The 22,830-nt window shown below is 49.0% G+C and overlaps 1 protein-coding gene across 4 annotated transcripts in view; it reads right to left on the bottom strand.

The window, feature by feature from the left end:
* Positions 1-1,194: 1,194 nt before the first annotated feature.
* Positions 1,195-22,830, bottom strand: part of LOC134078342 (hyccin 2-like) — a 46,609-nt gene continuing 24,973 nt past the window's right edge. For 3 of the 4 annotated variants that reach the window (XM_062534205.1, XM_062534207.1, XM_062534206.1), the window contains 9 exons: positions 20,050-20,229; positions 18,830-18,910; positions 14,983-15,098; positions 13,031-13,126; positions 11,900-12,016; positions 9,200-9,287; positions 7,626-7,782; positions 5,753-5,896; positions 1,195-2,535 (listed from right to left, as the gene is read on the bottom strand). In XM_062534205.1, coding sequence (XP_062390189.1) covers positions 1,538-2,535; positions 5,753-5,896; positions 7,626-7,782; positions 9,200-9,287; positions 11,900-12,016; positions 13,031-13,126; positions 14,983-15,098; positions 18,830-18,910; positions 20,050-20,229 — 1,977 coding nt within the window. In that variant the 3' untranslated portion in view covers positions 1,195-1,537. The remainder of the gene's footprint in view (positions 2,536-5,752; positions 5,897-7,625; positions 7,783-9,199; positions 9,288-11,899; positions 12,017-13,030; positions 13,127-14,982; positions 15,099-18,829; positions 18,911-20,049; positions 20,230-22,830) is intronic. The other variant, XM_062534208.1, reaches the window with a different exon arrangement.

The following is a 22,830-nucleotide window of genomic DNA, read 5'->3' as shown; positions in this document are numbered from 1 at the left end:
ACACACAGTTTCTTTTGAAAGAACCAACAAACACAAGACTGTACAGTGTTACCATATTGTTTCAGGACAACAGCAAAACAGGTCTTAGGGTCACTTCAGTCAAGTAGCGCTCTCTACCAGCATTCTCGGAGAGCCACTCAGACAGCTACAGCACGGAGCCTTTCATTTTACAGTCCGCACACCAGACGGCAAGTGTCTCCAGTAGATCAGTCACACTCGCAAAACTGGCAACAGAGAACATACAAAAAAAAATGTAATCACCTTTGTCTTTCACTTTCTCAATACAGATACTCTGCACAGGGACTAGGACAGAAATTCCAGTTGTGACTACACAGCTGATTCAAGATCAAAGCCGATCAAAGCCGACAATATCTCTGAAGTCGATGGAAAAAAACAAAACCAAAAATAAACACAAACTTTATAAATTACTTAAAATTAAATTAAAGTTTGTCGACAAGTGTAAAATTACAGTTTTGATTTGTCTAGTCGGTTTCTGGTAATGAGCCAACTCCAAAGTGAAACACAAAATAATATATTCAAAACAGTCTTTACAATGTTGTCAAGGCTCCGATGTGTGCTAGTCCAGCTGTTTCTGGTAAAAGTAATAAACATCTAACAAAAACATACAACAATTGATAGATTGCACGTCACCCAAGGATCAACAGGTAGGCATGACACACTACAGTGATTCACTCTCTTAGATGAACAAACATGAATTCTTATTGCTGATTTGCTTACAAAATATAAACTATATGAGTGGAACAGTAACTGAATTCTTTCTGAAAATATTACATCCGAAACCCACAGTATTTTTTTTTTTTCCCAATGGCTGAACACATCTTCAACTCTTCATACTCATCAGAGGGTCTCTGTTTTTTTTTTCTTCTTGTAGACATGGAATGCTGAGTTTGGTCCAAGGACGTTGGGGAACTCCATCCAGCGAACACGACTAGGTAGAGTAGGTAGACTAGGGAGCGCTGTAGCGCCTGGATGGCTTTCCTCAGTGTTGTGCTTACACAGGCCTCCACCAGGGGGCAGCATTGGGCACAGAGCCTTTTTTTTCTTTTTTAATCATTATTTGTTTTGAGATGTTTAAAAACACATGCGTGACCTGAGGCCCACACAGAGGCAGCCATCAGCCTCTATTGCACCTCCACCCAATCCTCCACCCCCTCACTCCCCCACCCTCCACGGCCCCCCTCCTCTCCAGCAGGCAGGCGAAACTCCACTCCTGGCACCCCAGGCTGGCAGCAAGGCTGCCTGTATGACGGAGCCACGAGTGAAGAGGAGGCTGAGGAAGGACAGCAGGAGAAGGACGACAAGAAGGAGGAGGAGGAGGAGGAGGAAGGAGGAAGAGTAGTCGTCATAGTAGTTGTAGTAGTTGTGATGGTAAATAGGTGCAGTTTCTGTCTGCTAACGTGTATGTGTGGGGTGTTTTTCTGTGTGCGTGCGTGTGTGTGTGTGTGTGTGTGTGTGTGTGTGTGTGTGTGTGTGTGTGTGTGTGTGTGTGTGTGTGTGTGTGTGTGTGTGTGTGGCGCTACACCTGCGATATGATCTGCATGTTGAAGCTGGGCGAGCGGGACTGCTTGGTGAGCGGAGCTCCGGGCGAGAGCAGCTCCTGGGCGCCCCTCTGCCCAGCCAGGTGCTCCTCCTGCAGGCTGATGGTGGAGTGGCGATGGCCCGCCGCGGACCCAGACCCTCCTCCTCCGACTCCACCAGCGTCCACTCCCGTGCCCAGAGAGCCCCCGATGCCGCCGGCGACCCCGCCCGCCACCCCGCCCGCGCTGCTCCCGTTCAAGCTGGTGTCCGTGCAGTCCAGGGAGCGGCTGGACGAGGTGCTGGCCGTGCGGGCGCGGGGCAGTCCGGCCGAGGGCAGGCTCGGCTGCCGCTGGATGAGGCTCAGCTCGATGCCGTCCAGCTCGACGGGGTCGTCCACCGTCAGCACCGGAGGCGGCGGCGGTGGGAGCGACGAGGACGAGGACGACCGCTGGGCAGGGGTGGGAGGGGAGGCGGCGGGGGTCGGGTGCACAAGCTGGGGCGTGGGCTGGGGCGTAGGCTGGGGCGTGGGGGGGGACGGAGGCGGCGTCTGCTGGAGCTGCTGCTGCTGCTGCTGCTGGTGGTGGTGGTGTCGGCGTGGAGGTGGCTGGGGCTCGACCGGCGCCGCCATTTGGACAACGATGGTGGTGGCGGCAGCGGGAGGCTCCTTGTGTTTCTCGGGCGGGGGCTCGCGCTCCTTGTCGCGGTCGCGCTCCTTGTCCCGGGACAGGCGGCTCATCATGCTCTTCTTCATGCTGCTGCCGCTGCTGCTCTTCTGGCTGCCGCTGCCGCGGGTGACCCCTCCGCTGCCACCTCCTCCTCCTCCTCCTCCTCCTCCTCCACCACCTCCTCCGCTGCCGCCACCTCCACTGCTGCGGGTGCTGCTGCCGCTGGGCTTGGGCACGCTGGGCTGGCTGCTGTTGGACGCGCCCGACGAGAAGCCCTCGTCCGGGTCGTTGAGGTTGAAGGACTCCTCGCCACCGCTCATCCCGTCCGCATCTGAGGAGGACCAGGAGGAGGAGTAAGAGGAAGAGGAGGAGGAGGACCAGGAGGAGGAGACGCAAGGTAAGGAGGGAGAGGGAGAGGGGGAGGCAGAGAAAGAGAAAGAGCAGAGGAAACAAGGGATTAAGTGGAGAGCAGTGACACAGCTGGTAGGGCTGTGAGATTTGCACCCTTATGTTCAGCTCTTCTAGACTTCAGAGGGAAAAAAAAACAACAAATAAAAAAGCAGTCCATGTTGTTTCACGCCTGAAATTGCCCTTTCTAAAACCACTCAGAATTGAGTTCGGTCATGTCTAAACTCTCTCTAAAAGCACTAGCTATTTCGAGCAGAGAATCAGCGAGCACAAATGCACTGTGCAAATGTGGGTATTCGGAGTCGGCAGCTACAGGGTTAATACCTGACACGACAACTTCCCGGCAGTAACCCACTGAGGAATAGCACTTCCTGCGTGTTATCTAATTACGATCTGCCTCAACAGTGGGGTTTTTGGCTAATAAGAGCGAACACATGAAAAATCAGTTCACAGGCAAGGAGGGGAAAAAAAAAAAGATTTTGAAATTGAGCTAAAAATAGGCTCCGCAAAAATCACCGAGCAGGGACCGCTGGTGACGACAACGTTCACACAGCAATCTGGCTGTTTCATCAGCGTGGCCTTATAATGCAATTATCCCCTCCGACAAAATAACGCGCGACCTTGGGATGTTGACTGTCCAGGGACAGCTGAGAGGGCGTCTCTACTTAGAACTCAATCTTCGCGCAATTTTCTCGTCGGCTGGTGCTGGTGAACTTTTATCCCTGTCTGAATCGAAAGCAGGTCGCTTTTTAACGCTGTTGATTCTCCTGGCGATGCTCCAGAACGAGTACTTAAATGTCGATGGGCAATAATGTGCGTTAAATGGGGAAAATCTCCCACAAGGGACGTGGGGAGACTCGCGGTAATTTGGCCGGTACAAAACAACGGGACTATGTCTAACAAAGAAACGCTGTTCTTCTGCATGTGACATTCTCAGGAAATACAAAACACAAAACACATTTAAAATCCAAGTGCAGTCTCCTGTGCCGAAAGCTGGTAAGCGGGAAACAAGAGAGAGAGAAGACAAGGTTGAGTCAAAACAGAACAAAACGGACACTGAACACCTTGGACAGCACATCAAACACACAGCTACACAGGTTCCTCTCGCTTGTCATGCAGCGTTTGGAAAGCAGGCAGAAAAGTGGGTCACTGGACCGCAGTCCTCCACCAGGCAAGGGGGGGTGGGGGGTGGGGTGGGGAGTCCAAAAAAGAAGATGCCGAAGAGAAGAGAAGTACAGAGAGATAAGAAATAAAAGGAAGAGTGGGGAAAAAGAAGAAGACATGCACATGGTAAGTACCCCAGCCCTCATGCCCTCCTGGCAAACTGACTGACTGACTGACTGGGCTCCTGCTGCCAATTAGGTGGAGGAAAGAGCAGCTCGACGCAAGAGCCACCTGTCAGGTTGGCCCATCTCCAGACACCCAGACACACACACAAACACACACACACACACACCAGACTACAGGCTAACAATGGAGACTACGGTATACGAGTGAGGTGAGGTCGGTCGTCTTCCAACATGATCTTGTCTAGTTTTCATCCAAGCAAGAGTTACTTATAGAACACCCTATTGTTGATGCTGTGTAGTGACTGACCATGGAGACACAGCTTGATGGATTATTAGTATGTCTGTCTCATGGGAAGAGAATCACACTGTCAACATGGAGTGGAAATATGATAACTAGACAGTTTCAGAGTGTCCGTCAACAACTAGGCAACAACAAAGGTTCTATCCAAAAACAATAGATGCAAATATTGACCGTGTTTTCTTGTGCACAAGAGATCTATAAATCTCTTTGGTCATTTCCTACCGATTTGAATCTGTTCATTAAAAACGGACTGGGCTGTCTAATGGCTTCATGACTTGAATAAGTTGAGACAGAGGTGAGCGAACAGTCGGAGCGACCATGGGATACACAAACCCCCCCCCACCGCTGCTTCCTATTCTGCCCTGAGGTGCATGTCCTGCCGCGGGCCCAAGACTAAACAGTTTATTGCTTCAAGCAGAGTCCAGACAGGCCGGGCCGTCAGCGGAGACAACCAGACGTCTGACCGCGGCGTCCAAAGAGACTGAAACGGAGCCAATCCAGCGCTGATGATGGGCCAGGAAGATAAGCCGTGCTGGCACAGAGAGGGGAGGAGGAGGGGGGGGGGGGGGGGGGGGGTCAAAAGATCAGGGGCCAAAATGAAGACATCCCGTGGGTGGCATTTTTTTGTTTTATCCTCTTTGGGGTTTGTTACTTTTTCGGAGCTCGAGCTTGTGTCTGCATGCACATGCGTGAAGGCACGGCAGCCCATCCTCTGGCAGGGGACAGAGGCAGGGGGGGCCAGGGGGGGGCTACTTCTCACTCACTGAGCGTGCTCCAAAAAAAACAAAACAAAAAAAACAAAAATAAGAAAAGCTTCAGATCAACCTAGAGTGTGAAAGCAGTTGATGGAGATCAAAATGGCTGCTACTCCCATGGGTGGGATGTACTTGTCTGAGCACGCTCAGATGGCCACACACATATACTCACAGCTGCCCCAACAGCTTTCCATGGAGGTTCCTAAACCCACCACCAGGGACAGCTCAGTCAAACAGTTGGATGAATCCTCTTTTTTTGGGGTTGGGAAGGTTCAGGGATCTATTTCTCCTCTTGGTACATAACATAAGGTTCGTTAGCGACAGTTCCCTGAAGAGTAGACTGTCGAGCATGCTCAGTTAGTGACAATGGGCGTCGCTCTCGAAGCAGATGACACAAGACAGGCTTGAGGTCGAAAGTAATGACGTAATGGAGAGGGGAAGGGAAGGAAATAAGGATCCATGCAGAGGGGTCTCTGGCCTACATCTCGCCCCAAACCCAGAATAAAACAGCTGTTAATTGGCATTCGAGTCCTGTCCAAGACAGAGGACGCAGCTACAGCAAAGAGAAGGAAATTGGGGGTCGTAGGATTGGGGGAGTTGCATTGTCAGCCGCTGATATAAAGGAACCAGATGGAGTTAGTGCAGCCCCGGTGTTGGCACAGGTATACCCCCCCAAATGAAGCGGGGGTATCTGTGGGGAGAGGTTGGAGAGGGGTAGGGCTCTCCCATTCGCCAATCCTCTCCCTGCTCATTGGTTGTCTTTGACCGTGCCCCCCCCCCCACCGCCCCGCCTACCCTCGTGAGTGACCGCGAGAATGTCGACGTGACCCCGCCCTCCTCGGTCCTGACTGGCCGCCGGCGGGTGGTCCTGGTGGGCGGCGTGTCGGCGGGGAGGGATGGCGAGGGTGAGCTCGTCCTCAGTGGAGTAGTCAAAACAATCTGGGAGTCAACAACAACAACAACACAACAGGGACGACACGACACGGGAGGCCTTAGTGATGGTGGCAACAGCACAGCACAGCTATTTTGAAGGATCTCATCAATACAGAACACACACACACACACACGCAAATACACACACACACACACACACACACTTTTCAGCAAGCAGTTACAAACAAAGCAGCAGGGCTGATGTTGATTCCTTTAAAGGACAATGTTGAACAGTTCAATAGCACAACACAGACACAGAGATTGAGAGATAACGAGAAAGAAAGAGATGGCGACAAAACAGCAGCTGAAACGTTACTGGTGTCATTACAAGACACAACAAAGAGCATCACCAAATGAGGCCGTCAAAACAGGAGATGACACACACAACACTGATAAAAACGTGTCTTTTCCAGCAGAGAGAGAAAGATAAAGAGATAGAGAGAGAGAGAGAGAGAGACAAAGAAAGAATGTAAAAAAGAAAAAGTCAGAGAGACAGTTAGAGAGAGAGAGAGAGAGAGGAACATAGAGGATCCCTGTTGTTCTCCAGGGTGCCGGAAACAGACAGCGTTTAAATGTCTACTGTGATGTGTCTTGTGATGCTCAGTCTTGCAGCAATGCCATGAGAGCGCCATCCAGGGCAAGCGTGGACTCCTGGTCATCATCCGACCATGCGACCATGAGCGCTAATTTCACTTCCTTACGCATCACTGGCTCACAGCTGCCCAGACCCCCGCCCCCCCCCCCCCCTTTTTTTTTTTTGCAGTTTACCAAAAAAACATTTGAGCCAATCTGCAAACTCATCAGCTTAGCGCAGGAGCACAGAGATCATGAGGCACTGCAGCAAATCCAGCTTGGGTGAAAAATACTGTGATATTTACAGGATTTATTTACAGCTTATTCCACTGCTCGGTTGAGTTCCCCATTGTTCTGCGTTCTATAAGGGTGTGCATTAACTTTGAATAACCGCACGGCTATGAAGTAGTTCCATTGTTTTTGACCGTATTACACTTGAATATTAATTCGCCAAACTTGTTGTGAAGTTTAAATGCACTGTCACGTTACATACAAGCTGTAAAATACAGACGTTCAGATCATAGTAATGTTTAGCATATGACAGAGGTGTCATTTAGCTAGTTAGGTGGCAGTAGGCTAAGAAAAATAGCAATCTTTCAAAGTTAACGTTGATCAGAATCTTAGGATATGCCAGCTTGACAACGGGAGATTAGAACTAACGACTGGCTTTTGGCCATAGCAACCATCCATTTAGAACTAGTAACCGCAGTTTGAGAAATTAGTTGAAATGTGTCTGGGAAAAGTAGTTCTACAAACAAAACAGTTCTAGCGATTAAAACATTTAAATTAGCACCGGAAACGAACACAACGCAGTGGCAACAGTGGAATAAGCGGGATAATGGACTTCACGCCGTGCGGTTATTCAAAGTTAATGCACTTTTCTAGCTTTCCGCTTCCGTAATGCACTTTTCTAGCTTTCCGCTTCGCGTCGGGCCGTATCACCGTCTAGAACGTGCATTAACTTTGAATAACCGCACGGCGTGTCGTCCATTATCCCGTACATATTCATTACTCTGTGGGCTAGGGTAATTAAACTGACTCTGTGATATGCTGCTGGAGAAATGCGCCAATATTGCTATTTGGAATATTTGACCAAATATGTATATGATTGAATGTGTGTGTGACTGTGTGTGTGTGTGTGTGCATGTGTGTGTCCCCTCACCCTCTCTCTTCCAGCGGTGTCGGCGGATGGAGGCGGCGGTGATGGCGGAGCGGGAGATGCGGCTGACCGTTGGGGTCACCTCCACCTGCAGGACCTTTCGTCCCCGCGAGCCGTCGGGAGCGCAGTCGGGCAGCGAGCGCTTCATGGCGTTCCCCAGCTGAGGATCACAGAGGGAACACACACACACACACGACAGGTCAGAGGCCAACTCACATGTATACACACACCCAAGATGTGAGGGTTAATGTACGTTTATCCATCCATACATGGTGATAGAATAGAATAGAATAGAATATATACTTTTTTGATCCCGTGAGGGAAATTCAGTTCTCTGCATTTAACCCAATTTAACCGAATTAGTGAACACACAGCACACAGTGAACACACAGTGAGGTGAATCACACAACCCAGAGCAGTGAGCTGCCTGCCCAACAAGCGGCGCTCGGGGAGCAGTGAGGGGTTAGGTGCCTTGCTCAAGGGCACTTCAGTCGTGGTGGACTGGTCGGGGATCGAACCGGCAACCCTCCGGTTACAAGCCCGATGTGCTAACCAGTACACCACGGCTGCCCCAATGGTGATACACATACACACACCGCATAGTGAGTGTGTGTGTGTGTTGCTAAGATAAAGGCACACACACACACACACACACACACACACACACACACACACACACACTTTCAATCTGTCTGTTGGTCCGGCTCTCACTCATTTTCTCTCTTGCACATGCTGACACAAACACCACACACATACACCACACACACACACACTTTCAGCCTGTCGGTCGGTCTCACTTCCTTTCTTGCACATGGACACACACACCACACACATTTTCAACCACTTTCATAACTTTTCATTCGGTGGGTCGGTTTCTCACTCACTCTTGCATGGTCACACACACACACACACACACACACACACACACACACACACACACAGGTCAACTCGCATGTATACACACACCCAAGATGTGAGGGTTAATGTACATTCATTCATCTATCCATACACAGCAATTGCAACACACATACTGCACTGTGTGTGTGTGTGTGCGTGTGTATGTATGTAAGATAAAGGGAGAGACACACACACATACACACACACTTACAATCTGTCTGTTGGTCCGGCTCTCACTCATTTTCTCTCTTGCGCACACACACACACACACACACACACACTTGAGCCCAGTAGAGCCTCTGGGTGGAGCACAACTGTCTGAAAGCTAGACAGCTTTGATAAAAACAGCATGCAGTAGCAGTACAGCAGTGTGCATGAAGGTCTCATTCATTTCATATTCACAGACCTTAAATGACCTCAGCTGACCAGAGCTAGTGAGTCAGGTCAGGACCTCATGCTAACGGGCACAGCATTACATCTGAACCCAAGGTGCCAGACCAATGTGAGTGTGTGCGAGTATGTTTGTGGGCTAGAGAGAAAGTGCGAGAGAGGAGGGAAGGAGATCTGTCTGTCTGTCTTTGTGTATGCATGCATGTGTGTGTGTCTATGTTTGTCTGTGTGTGTGTGTGTGTGTGTGTGTGTGTGTGTGTGTGTGCGCGCATGTGTGTGTGTGCGCTCACCAGGAGGGGCTCGGAGAAGAGTTCAAGCTGGGATCGGTACAGGATGTCTTCCAGTGCCTCTCTGCCCATGTCCCACTCTCCATTGTACCTGCACAGAGAACATGCTCACTCAGTCATGCTGACTCACACTCACACGCAACCACGCCGCCATGAGGCTGACAGCACCTGCATCCAAGCATCCCGCATTACCATAGCAGAATTATCCAGCAGGGCCCAACCTACTAGCTATACACAAACATATTTAGATAGATAGAGATAGATAGATAGATAGATAGATAGATAGATAGATAGATAGATAGATAGATAGATACTTTATTGATCCCCAAGGGGAAATTCAAGAATTCAAGAATCAAGAAAAGATATTTGGCATACATGTAGGCATACTGCGTATGGTCTTTTGGGTTTGTCTGATAAGGCAAGAGAAATGCTTGCTGGTATTTACATTCTGCTATTTGGGAGAATCGCTCACCCCGCCCTGCCGAGCTACGAGCGGAGTCTGACCTTGGTGCCGTGAGCGCCGCGCTCTACAGGAGACGAGCACCCACAACAAGGACACCCCATTCATCAAGCTATTGTTACGCCTTTCTTTTTGAGGAAGACACACACACACACACACACACACACACACACACACACACACACACACACACACACACACACACACACACACACACACACACACACACACACACACACACACACACACACACACACACACACACACACACACACACACACACACACACACACACACACACACACACACACACACAGGTGTTACTCTCAATTGTGTGGGACGAGGTCGCTGCCGAATTCTCAGGTGCAACATTGCCTCCTCCCTTTGCCCTCCCCGGCCTCATCTTCACTTAGTACGCAGATCTACCACACAGAGACGTGACGTGCACGTGGCCTAAGGGCATTCTGTGAGCGTCTCGCTATAGTAATGCTATAGATGCTTTAGCATCCCATAGCGGATACCCTATTTTGGGTTTGAATCGAGAGGCCACAGGGACCTGGCCAAAATGTAGGTCACACGTAAGTACCACCGCGGTGATAAATAGGGGTACATGATAGCCATAAAAATATCATGATGTACCAAAGCAGGCCGTAATATATAGGCCAAGTGCATTTGTGAGTAAAGGTTGTATAGGACTTCAGGAGTATAGGAGGTTTGTTTCTCAAGTGCTGTAAGCCATTTGTGGTTGCTCCACTCATTATTAAAGACGCACACACACACACACACACAGAGATACACACACACACAAACACTAACACTAACACTCTAGCATGGAGATAACACAGGGTTCCGAGAAGTGGATGTACAGGCTTTCATGTGGTGCCAGACGTTGTCATAATCTCACAATACAAGACAATGTGTGGATTTCCCCAACAACCATAACACACCGACATCAAACCCAATGAAAAAGATGTGTGGAGGGGAGGGGAAGGCTCTACTTTGATGTAGCATTCACAACATCTAGAGAGACTCAGTGGCGAGAACAATGTCAATTCTGAAAATATCTTTCACCTCCATAATGAAAACTTGTTTTAACTCCTTCTACTGTTCGGTCCTTATTGTCCACTACTCCAGGTCTATACACTGACCAATGTCCCATCTCCTAGTCCTCTCTCACGTGTGCTTGTACTCACGTGAGGGCGCTTGTGTGCCAAAAGGCGCGCTTCTCTCTCCGTAACTGGACTGCAAGTGTGACGAGGGTGCGGTGGTGACCTCTGACCCCTGTTTTCCCATCAGCCATCTCAAAGAAGAGAGGCACCCCCCCTCTTTCAATCTGGTGACGACGAGGCTCTGACTAATCTCGAAATGCATTTCTGCCATAAAAGCTGCACAGCGGCACCACATCGTTAACACGGCCACCTCATTGCTGTGCTTCTGAGCTGATCTAGAAACGTGAGCCACGTGGGCGGCCATATTTCCATCACGTAGGCGACCTCTCCTACACTCTATTTGCATTACATAAAACCACACTTCCCATAAGCACTTTCATCCTAATGAGTCTCTAGGCTTCACTGTTGACCTCCAGAGGAGGTCATGGAAAAACAAACACACGCACGCACACAGCCACACACACTCATAAAGCCACACACACTCACACAGCCATACAGCCACACACACAGCCATACACCCACACACACACACACACACAGCCTCTCTCTGGCTTATCCAGCCTAACTCCATTCCCATGGTAGAGCCTGTGTTTCCACTGCCAGCATTGATCTGTTGGCCCGCTCCAGCACAGGGCCCTGGCATTGGCCAGCACTGGGCAGGGGAGGGGATTGAGGTGGAGGTAGCAGTCTCTGGGCGCAGGGAGAGAGGGGAGGGAGAGAGGGGAGAGAGGGAGGGGAGGAAGCCGGCCACTATCGGCAGTAAACTGCTTTATAACGGCCGCTCAACCCTGTCCAATGAAATCACCCGCTCCCACAATGCTTTGCAAATCTAATCAGAGGGGTGTCTAATGGAGTGCCGTCCTCAGTGTGTTAGTGAAAGCATACGGAGGGGAATGGGCAGGGGATGCCAGCACGGCACAAATCAAACATCCAAACCCTCAATTAATAGGGGCTTTCTGGCTTACAGAAATGAATACAAATTAAAGGCTTTTTGGACTTTGCGGGCACATGCAATGTGTTTCTAGGTGGTCAACGTTTGGCGGTGAGGCGCCGGAGAGGTGAGGGGTCACTCACGTGGCGTGGTAGACGGCGGTCAGCATCTGCACCATGAAGTCGGCGTCCAGCTGCACGCGGTTGCACGGCTCCCGCCACGCCTTCTGCTGCTGCCGCGGAAACCCGCACACACACAGTCTGCAGGAGAGAGTAGGAAGAGAGCGAGAGAGTAGGAAGACGAGAAGAGGAAAGAGAGAGAGAAAAGGAGAGAGAGAGATGAAGGCAGGGTCACAGAAAGTTCTGGAAAGACAGACATCGCCCCAAAACATGCCCTGAGGTTTCTGCCCCCAAATCTCAGCAAGACTGCAATCCTGCCCCTGCAGTGGACATGATTGACACTCATTTTAATGACCTCAGTTCCACTACGACAAAACTAAGGCAGTAGGCGCTGACCACTCCTATCTCTGACTTGAGCTCACTGGCTCGGGCACTTTGAACATAACACAGAGCAACAATTAGCGGATGACACCATGATTATATACGGCCATAACGGCTCTCTGAGGCGGCGTGATCAGGCGGAGCGGAGACGTCGACACGGACGCCTCTCTGAGAGGAGACCAGGAGCCCCGCAGGTAATGAGGCGGTTAATCACCGCCGGCGACGGATTATGCACTGTAATTACAGGGTTTGTCAGCGTGGGGCCACACCGTGCGGGTGCAAACACGCCGACGGAGGAGGCGCGCATCACACACACACACACACACACACACACACACACACACACACACACACACACACACACACACACACACACACACACACACACACACACACACACACACACACACACACACAACCACGCACAGAAAAATTAAATGTGCAGTGCATTTCTGAGAGAGCGTCATTTGTCAAGCTATACTTACAGGAGAGAGATGAGGGCAAAAAGGAAACACTAACTAAACAACAACTGGCAAACAATAGACACAGAGAGAGATAGAGAGAGAGAGAGAGAGAGAGAGAGAGAGAGAGAGAGAGCATGAGAGAGGAGAGTGAGAGAGAGGGAGAGAAAACAAGAGAGTAAGAGAGAGAGAGAGAGAGAGCGAGCGAGAGAGAGAGAACAAGAGAGTAAAAGAGAGAGAACAAGAGAGTAAGAGAGAAAGCAAGAGAGAGAGAACAAGAGAGTAGGAGAGGGAGAGAGACAATAAATCCAACCTGGAGCTCATCCTGCAGACAGCCTGGTAGGAGGAGGGGGGCATGTAGACCACGGCGGAGTTGTAGCACAGCATCAGGAAGCACAGCACCTCAAACCTGCAACAGCACACACACAGACAAGACAGCGCCCGCCACGCCGTTAGCATTTCACTCATGCAAACAGGAAGAGAAAACAAAGCAGAGGCCGCGTCAATGAAACGCTGCTTAGCTTGCAGGGTCCGCGGCCAACACCTGATTAGCATTCCGCCTGCCGTGACCTATGACCTCCAGTCCACATCACCAAGCCGACCGATGAAGAGCGCGAACACAGAGTCCATTTCTTTTTGGCAGGAGTCCGATGCCATTTTGATTGAAAGGCAGTGTGGCCCGTGGCGTTATTTGGAGAAATGGAATAAAGTGCTTGGCATTATTTTTTGCCAGATTTTTAAGCACTGCGGTTGTTGAATGCAATATACCGGAGTGGTATGCAATCCCCCAGCCAATTCTGACTTGATGTCCACACTCTGCTCTTTCAAAACACGTTTTGGTATATTACTTTTTTTGAGTAAGGAAATGCAATCTGAAAATAAATGTCATCAACGTTTTTCGCTCGGTGCCTCAAGCCACTGCTGAATATTTATTCGACTGCAATGCATTTCATATTGTTCCATTGTGCAGCAAAACCGTGTGCATACTGTACACAGCAGTGATGGTTGTCCAATGCACCAAAAGTAAACATGAACACAATAGGAGGACCAAAGCAGCCGACTGCAGAGCATATTCAGCTAGTGCCACTGTTACTGTTGGCACTGTAAGAAAGGATTTGATAAAACTGTGAACAATAGCGTTGTGCATGATTGCTTTCATCTGAAAATAAAAAACAAGTCTGCCGGGACAGTGTATTAGAGGGTGCCCACACAAATCTAGTGGGTTAATCATCAGATGAATGGAGACAGTATTGTACAACACATGGGCGCAGTAGCTTCATAAACAAGTGGGAACTATTTCGTTTTTGAAAAGCATAGCACATTTGCACTTGAATCAACTCCATGTTTTCTCTGGGCTGATAGACCTTAAAAGAACATAAAAGAACATAAAGCATTGTCTACAGTCTAGCACACAGAGAGAGACGGCACACACACGCACACACACACACACCCACAGAGACTATTAGGCTGTTTAACATATCAGAAGGCAGCGCAGGCTGTGGTGTGGTGTGAGAGATGCCATTCAGATAAGGGCAGCGGGCGGCGAGGCGGCGAGGCTCGGGGGTGTTATCTGGGGCTGAGGAGCGGAGCGGCACTGTTCAGGCGAGGAGGCAGAGGTAGGCACGGCGCCCATAAATAACCTGCCAGAGAGGGCAGCCGCGCCTCAGAGGTCTACTACGCCGCATTCGTAAACACACACACACACACCAACAGTCAGACGTGAGGGGCCGGGCAGGACTGGGCTGTGATTCATCAGGGAGAAATATGACCTTTCACAGGTCGACGCCGACGGATAAACGCACCGCTGCTCCGGCTCAGCGGGAGCTGTTCACTACCGCTTGCGTGCCTACAGGGCTGCACGTACGTGTAAGTGTGTGTGTGTGTGTGTGTGTGTGTGTGTGTGTGTGTGTGCTGTTTACTTCAAAGTGTGCTCTGTGTGTGCATGTGTGTGTGCGTGTGTGTGTGTTTACACTTTCACCTGCAGGCTTGATGTGTGTATTTCTAAATTGGTGTACACTGCGAATAGTCTTGAGGCAAAAGCAAATGCTGAGTATGTGCTGTGTGTACAAGTGGAGAGTGCTGCTGGACAATGGCTGGCTGTGCGTTTGTGTGCATAGAGGTTTGGAGTCTCGTATGTGTACACAGCTATGAGTGCATCCTATGAATGCATTCTCAATGCATGTTGTTTTACATAAGTGTGTGTGTGTGTGTGTGTGTGTGTGTGTGTGTGTGTGTGTGTGTGTGTGTGTGTGTGTGTGTACGCACCTGTTTTGCGCTGTGAAGGTTTCTCTTTGTGGATGCAGGCCGCTGTAAACCACTCTGATCAGGTCGTGCTGACACAGGGCTCCCTCTGTCAACGCCATGGAGCCTAGACTGGATGGCTGAGGAGAGAGAGAGCGAGAGAGAGAGAGCAAAAGAGAGAGCGAGAGAGAGAGAGAAAATGACTACAGACCCATTCCACAATCCCGGCATTCCCAGGCTAAATCAAACGGCCCACTCAAACACTGGCCCATATTTCCCTGGCGAACGCGAGTAATTCTGACGAACGACGGGGCCGGAGGCGCGCTCTCCTCCATCACAAGTGGAGACGGCACCAAACAGGCAGCGCGGCGCACAATTGAATTAGAACCCAGAGACGTCCGCCAATGAAACTTCGGATCATCGACATGCCGATGGCACGGCACGGCACGGCACGGCACGGCGCGGACGAACGTCCCGAGGGGCTCCCCGACGGTGCCGCCGAGATGAACACAGACTTTGCCGACAGAGAGGGAAATTACGGCATCAGAGCCGGAGCGCGCGGACGGGGGGCAGATACGCTCCGGAATGCCGTCGGAATACTGATGAAGATGGAGTGTGGCATGAATCCAATATCTCGACAGGCACCTCAAGAGAACCTCTCGGGGTTGAACGCGCGATAGAGAATGAACTGTGGAGCGGTCTTTTGAACTGCATACCAATAGACTGACTGCTGCAGTGGTGGAGAAGAAAAGACACGGCTGTAACAGGTTTCTCACTGCTGTGTTTAAGCTCGTAAACTCTAGCACCTCAGGATACCGAATCCGATTAGCATATCATTTGGAGATGTACAGCATGAGTGTGTGTGTGTGTGTGTGTGTGTGTGTGTGTGTTAACCTTCTGAGCACAACTGAATTATAATCTGTGGAGGTTTACTACTGATTTGTGTGTATTATTTCAGACATCAGTGAGAAGGAAGGCGGGTTTGTGCGTGTGTGTGTGTGTGTGTGTGTGTGTGTGTGTGTGTGTGTGTGTGTGTGTGTGTGTGTGTGCGCGTGTGTGCGCGTGTGTGTGTAGGTGGGCTCTGATGCCTTGAGGATTAGCGGACTGTGTGTCGTGACTTGTGTAGTCAGCGTGGCGTGATGAAAGCACATGGCATAGCGCAGCATGACGAGCTGATTCCCGACTCAGCTCCCCTCCCCTCACGTGCCAGCATGTACATCCCAAACCACATCTACTGTATACACAGTGTTGGGGAGTAACGGAATACATGTACCGGCGTTACGTATTTAGAATACAAATTATGAGTAACTGTATTCCGTTACAGTTACAACTTAAACAGTTGGTATTTAGAATACAGTTACATTGTTGAAATCAATGGATTACATGAGGATACTTCACTGTTTCGAAGTTTATTCACTCTCTAAATAAATTAAGGCAACTCCATGCATTTCCCGGAAAGAAATCTAGATGAAATTGTTTCCATGTTTAAATCCAAGCCCCGTCGTCTTGCGCTAGCCAATTGCACCCGTCAGAACGCAGCCAGCGCGCATTATGGACGCGCTATCGGAGATAACTGACAGCAAATTTGGAGTAAAGTAAGTAAGTGTTAGTAACTCCTACTCACCGACCGTTGTTCTTGATGTCTGTTCAAAAGATATTTCCCAAGTAGGCCTATTAATTGCTTACTTCGGCCAATCGGTTATACAGTCTAGCTATCAATAAACATGGTTACGTGTTGATTTAGACCTACGATGAAACCCATTTTAATAGGCACTGCATTCATTCTGAGGTTTTCATTCCAACTTAAAATAGCTTATGGGTTATTTATTTGTAAGTAGATCTAGGCTATATCTAAGTTTTTTAATAAATTATGGTGCAGCCTATGAAAGTGTATTATTCTTGCGAGTAGCATAGCCTATTTTAACGTGCGGTTTTTGATTGTCATTTAGCGATCACGTTCATTTTTGAGAGCACGGTTATGTAGTAGGCTATAGTGTTTACATTTCCAGGTAGCCTAATTTGCGTCCCACCGGTCATATATCTGCACCCCTCATTTTTACTGAGTTGATGCCACCTAAAATCTCACACACCTTATCATTTCTGGCTATTACGTCCCTGTTCCAACTTGAAGAAGCATCTTCTATTACTACTATAAAACTTTTATAGTTTTATAGTTTTATCAGGTGACTTAGTTGAATTCATATTCTCATACAGTACGTGGGCCGCATTCAGCCATTTGGAACAGAAGAACACACCACAATAGGCCTAAACTGGATTTGATGGGCGCATTCCTACACTAATAAAATGCAATTCAATGCGGAAGTATTCCAAGTATTCAGAATACGTTACTCAGATTGAGTAACGTAACGGAATACGTTACAAATTACCTTTTTGGGCATGTATTTTGTATTCTGTAACGGAATACGTTTTGAAAGTATCCTTCCCAACACTGTGTATACATACAAACACTCCCCACCTACATCTAGGCAAAATACACCTTACACATCCATAAGAACTACACACAACCACATGCAAACCTCCCATCTACTCCACAACCACATCTATACATCCTAAATCCTCCTAACCATATTTATACACGTATCAAACACTCCACAGCCACATCTATACTCCACCGCCAAATCTATACATCCTAAACACTCCACAGCCACATCCATTACATTCCAAACACTCCACAGCCACATCTATACTCCACATCCAAATCTATACATCCTAAACACTCCACAGCCACATGCATACATTCGAAAAACACTCCACCGCCAAATCTATACATCCTAAACACTCCACAGCCACATGCATACATTCCAAAAACACTCCACATCCACATGCATACATCCCAATTACTCCACAGACACATGCATACATTCTGAGGACCACCCGGCCACCAGAGCAGGATGCCTGTGTGCGGTGTGGGCCGAGTCTGGACTAAGGCCTCTGATTGGACCACGGAAGGCCATTGTTCCAAACACACTTAGTCATTCTGAGCGTGTGTGGTCGTGTGGGGTGCGGTGGGCAGTGAAGGAGGACTAACTAAATTGAAATTGTCTTTTGTGAAGGGCTGGGGGCTGGGGGCTGGGGGCTGGTATGGCTGATGGTATAGCGAGGGCCGAGATGAGGGGTGCTGAAAGGGCTGAATTAATTTCCAATGAAAGCGCAGAGAGCGGCATGCTAATGCGATTCCTCCCCGCGATAAGGCCGCCCGCGCCGTGTGACGCGCCGCACTGGTGTGAGCTTACCTTCACTCACTCACACACACACACACACACACACACACACACACACACACACTCTCACACACACACACACACACACAGCTGTTAACCATGACGCTGCATGGAGAGGAACCTCTCTGGCCTGTAATTACACCCATAAATCCCTCACACCTCCTCCTCTCTCACACACACACACACACACACACACACACTCTCTCTCTCTCATTCTCCCCCTTTCAATTCAGTAATGGACTGCAGGAGGATAGGCTCGGCTCTCTGCTCAGAGTAAACATGCCATGTCTCTAAAGCACACACATATGTCTGACTATCCCCACACCGTTACACACTAAAAAAAGCCAGACGCGCTCTCTGTGAAAGGCTCCGACTGAATTCTAGGAATTCCATGATCACTCAAAGCCTTGGAACAGAACACACACGTTTACTTACCATTCTAGAGAAAGATGGTCAATAATCAAGCTCATAGCCAAACGAGGAAATGCCAAGTGCTATTGTCCTTGAAATGGCTAAATCCATGATAGATTGTTTAACTACTTAAAACTGCTATTCAGAAAATGTGCGTCCTGATTAAATTTGACGTATGCGTGTGTGTGTGTGTGTGTGTGAGTGTGTGTTGCTCTTACCTCGTGGTAGACTGAGGGCTTGGACAGTGATGGGATGGTAAAGGAGAGCAGCTTGCTGTTGCCTTCTTTGTCCACAATCTCCTGCAACAGCACACAGAGAGCAGGTACACTTTCAGCACAGGACTCACAACACACTGCTGGGTTACCTCAATGACCCTGAGATGAGTTTGTGTGTGTGTGTTTGTGTATGTGTGTGTGTATTGATTGGTGCTAAGACCTAACACAAACATGCACACACACACAGACATCCACAAACAATATATTCACATTTTCTGAAGCAATCCCAGTTTGTGCTTGTCTGTAAGGAGCAAGATTACTTCTTTGTGAATACAATGTGTGTGTGCACGCGTGTGTGTGTGCACGTGTGTGTGTGTGCCCATGTCCTTGTACATCTCTCTGCATGTCCTGGCCTCTGGGAGGGTGTTACTCATGGGTGGTTGCCGGCGGTGATAGCTAATCCTTTCAGTGGGCCAGCAGAGTGCTACAGTCACCCTGTGGAGATCAGGCTCTTAGTCACCAGGCTCCCTCATATCTCCCTGCTACTGCTCATCTCCACACACACTCACACACTTACATGTGCACACACACACATAAGCACACATACATATTTTCACAAATCTCATCCTCATACAGACACACACTCTGCAGTTGAGTTGAGCAGCAGCTGCACAGGCAGACTTGGGAGAGGTGAGGATGACTCAACAGTCATTTGTGATATGACTGCACCGAGTACTCACTGATATGACTCCTCTGAGTCCTCCTCAACTACTGCAACCGCACAGTGGAGTCTGGACCACAGCGCGCGCACGCACACACGCACGCACACACACACACACACTTCCCCTGTGCCTGTCTGCCAACAACACACTCGTCAGGTGACTTTATCACCTCTGAACCACTTAACCTGGGAAATGATCAATTCACATCTTGACTGAGCCAAGTGTCAATACAATAAATAACCAAAGGGCACATTGATGTAAACCTTAACTTATTCTGGTTAGGAAAGCCAACACAGTTGGCAACTTTAATGGCTTGGCAAAAAAATCCCAGAAATCAATGCATACTATATTAATAATATGACCACAAAACAAACCAGTGAAAATCACCAAAAGGACATTTGTATGAGTATTGCATCGTATATTAATTTTGGTGACTGCGGTCTGCTAAACTGAGCGCGTGCGAGAGCCTCTCCAGACCCCCCCCCCCCCCACCAGACTCACCAGGTTGTAGATGCCCAGCAGGAGGGCCTCGATGCAGCCGTTGCTGTGGCGATCGCGGCTGGCGGTCAGGCGCAGGTAGACCCACAGCAGCTCGGGCAGGAACTGCAGCGTGAAGCGACGCAGCCGCTCCTCAGAGCTACGGTACAGCTCAAACAGCTGGTGACACACCGGCTCCAGCAGCTACACACACACATACACACACACACAAAGATGGTTAGTGAGATTCCCCCTTCACTGTAAACCCCTTTGGGTGCCTTGATAAAGTAATTTATAGATGCAATTGTTGGTTGTTTTTGTAAACACATAAAAGACACTGACTTCGAAATACAAACAGTTGAACACCACACACATGGAAAAACAGAGGCCAAGCGGGCATTCCAAGAGTAAGGCTTAGAGATGACCATGTCAGATAAGAAAACCCAGAGTACTGTAAGTAGTAAGCCTGCTAAAAGAAGAATCCCATGGCTTTGATTTGAGAGGTGAATGAAGCGATTGGGCTCTCCTATTAGGTTTACCACTTATCCCCAGTTCACTTAAGCTGTTAACTTGAACAGCAGTCACTAAATCACATACTTTACACACACACACACACACACACACACACACACACACACACTTGCTGTCCCCTGCTGTGTTCACTAGTGGCTGTGTGAAGCGCACGGAGCTCTGCTCTGTCGACTGATGTGAATCAGTGGCTGCTATGACGTGTGCTAAAGCACCAGAAAATCTGCCGGCTCCCGGAGCCTGTGAAGCCTGTGAAGCCTGCCGGCAGCAGCATCCTCGCACTCAGCAGGGAGGAGCGCGTCAATATTAATGCCCCAGTGTCTGGCAGTGGAGAGAGAGACATGGAGAGAGAGAGATGGAGAGAGAGAGAGAGAGAGAGAGAGAGAGAGAGAGAGAGAGAGAGAGAGGGAGATGAAGAGAGGAAGGGGGAGGCAAACTGACAGAGATAGAGTGAGAGAGTGAATGTGTGTCTGCAGGAAATGAGTGTGTACGAGTGTGTGTGTGTGTGTCTGTCTCTAAGACAAAGTGAGTGAGTGAGTGAGTGAATGAATGAGTCTGTGTGTGTTTGGCACTGTGAGCGAGTGGGAGACCGACAGACAGGCTGAAAGTTTGTGTGTGTGTGTGTGTGTGTGTGTGTGTGTGTGTGTGTGTGTGTGTGTGTGTGTGTGTGTGTGTGTGTGTGTGGTGTGTGTCAGCATGTGCAAGAGAGAAAATGAGTGAGAGCCGGACCGACAGACAGATTGGAAGTGAGTGCGTGTGTGTGCGTGCGTGTGTGTGTGTGTGTGTGTGCCTCCCTTTATCTTACACATACACACACCGCATAGTGTGTGTGTGTGTGTGTGTGTGTGTGTGTGTGTGTGTGTGTGTGTGTGTGTGTGTGTGTGTGAGTGTGTGTGTGTGCAGTGTGATGGATATAGAGGAGATGGGGTTCTGTGATAGGGCTCAGACCCAGCCTCCCCTTCAGCCGCCTGATTCATGATCCTCTCCACCTGCAGCTACAGCACACACTCCATCTACTGCCTTCAACATGGACTCTGCTATCTCTTAGGACATCACTCTCTCACACACACACACACACACACATATATAAGGAGAGGGCCAGAGAAATTGACAGAAGGACAGCAGAAAAGAACGAGGGATAAGAAAGAAAGAATAAATGAATGAATGAATAAATGAATGAATAAATGAATGAATGAATGAATGAATGAATGAATGAATGAATGAATGAATGAATGAATGAATGAATGAATGAATGAATGAATGAATGAATGAATGAATGAATGAATGAATGAATGAATGAATGAAAAAAAGAAAGAATAGATCTCAATGAAATAATATATATGTGAAAAGACAGCAATATTGTCACTAAAGGGAACTGATTTCTGATGACTGGCTAGCTCTGTGCGTGTCACTGTGTGTGTGTGTGTGTGTGTGTGTGTGTGTGTGTGTGTGTGTGTGTGTGTGTGTGTGTGTGTGTGTGTGTGTGTGTATGTGTGTGTGCTGTATCCCCACTCAGGGCGAGCCTGTGCTCTCTCTTTACACGGCGCGTGCGTCTCCAAGACCCCGCAGCCTTATTGAGTTTGGCAGCAGGATGGGATCTTCCACCCAATTTGTCACCTGCGCTCCGACCAATCTCACGCTTTAGGGGCCACGCCTGCGACATCACCGGGGCGTGGGCCACAGCTAATGGAATCTGGAATCATGAGAGCGGAACTCCAGTGTGTGTGTGTGTGTGTGTGTGTGTGTGGTGGTGATGAACCTCAAACAGCTGGGCACCCCTATTGCACTATTTAAGAGCAGCCCTCAGATGGACACCAAATGGGACATCCTCAACGTGAGCAGAATGTGACCATGCTTTTGCAGAGCGAAGAGCTTCATAGCTATAAACCGACATTAGCCGTGGATGTTAACTACTGTAAATCTGACAAAAGCCGAAAAAATGAAACAGGAAAAAAAAAAAAACAGGAAGCCTAATTAATGCAATGGTTGTTAGAATACCATAATTGTTGTTGTAAGGGAAAATGGGTGCTTCAGTGAATGGAGAAAAAAATTCACACTGTACTCTGAAATGAAATCCCGCATAACTGAATGCGTTTATGCACAAACGCCATCTGATTATTCTGAAACGCTACCTCAGGCAGATGTGTGGATTTCAGCCCTGTCTGCTTGTCAGTGCGAGTTAAGTGGACATGACGAACGAGTGAGTAAGTGAGTGTGTGTGTGTGTGTGTTGAAATGTGGCAGTGTGACTGTGGCTGTGGAGACCGCTCTGATGGCT

The sequence above is a fragment of the Sardina pilchardus genome, chromosome 4 (assembly GCF_963854185.1).
Source record: "Sardina pilchardus chromosome 4, fSarPil1.1, whole genome shotgun sequence".
Taxonomy (NCBI): domain Eukaryota; kingdom Metazoa; phylum Chordata; class Actinopteri; order Clupeiformes; family Clupeidae; genus Sardina; species Sardina pilchardus.
The sequence above is the reverse complement of the archived record's forward strand: the minus strand, read 5'-3'. Positions and strand labels throughout refer to the sequence as shown.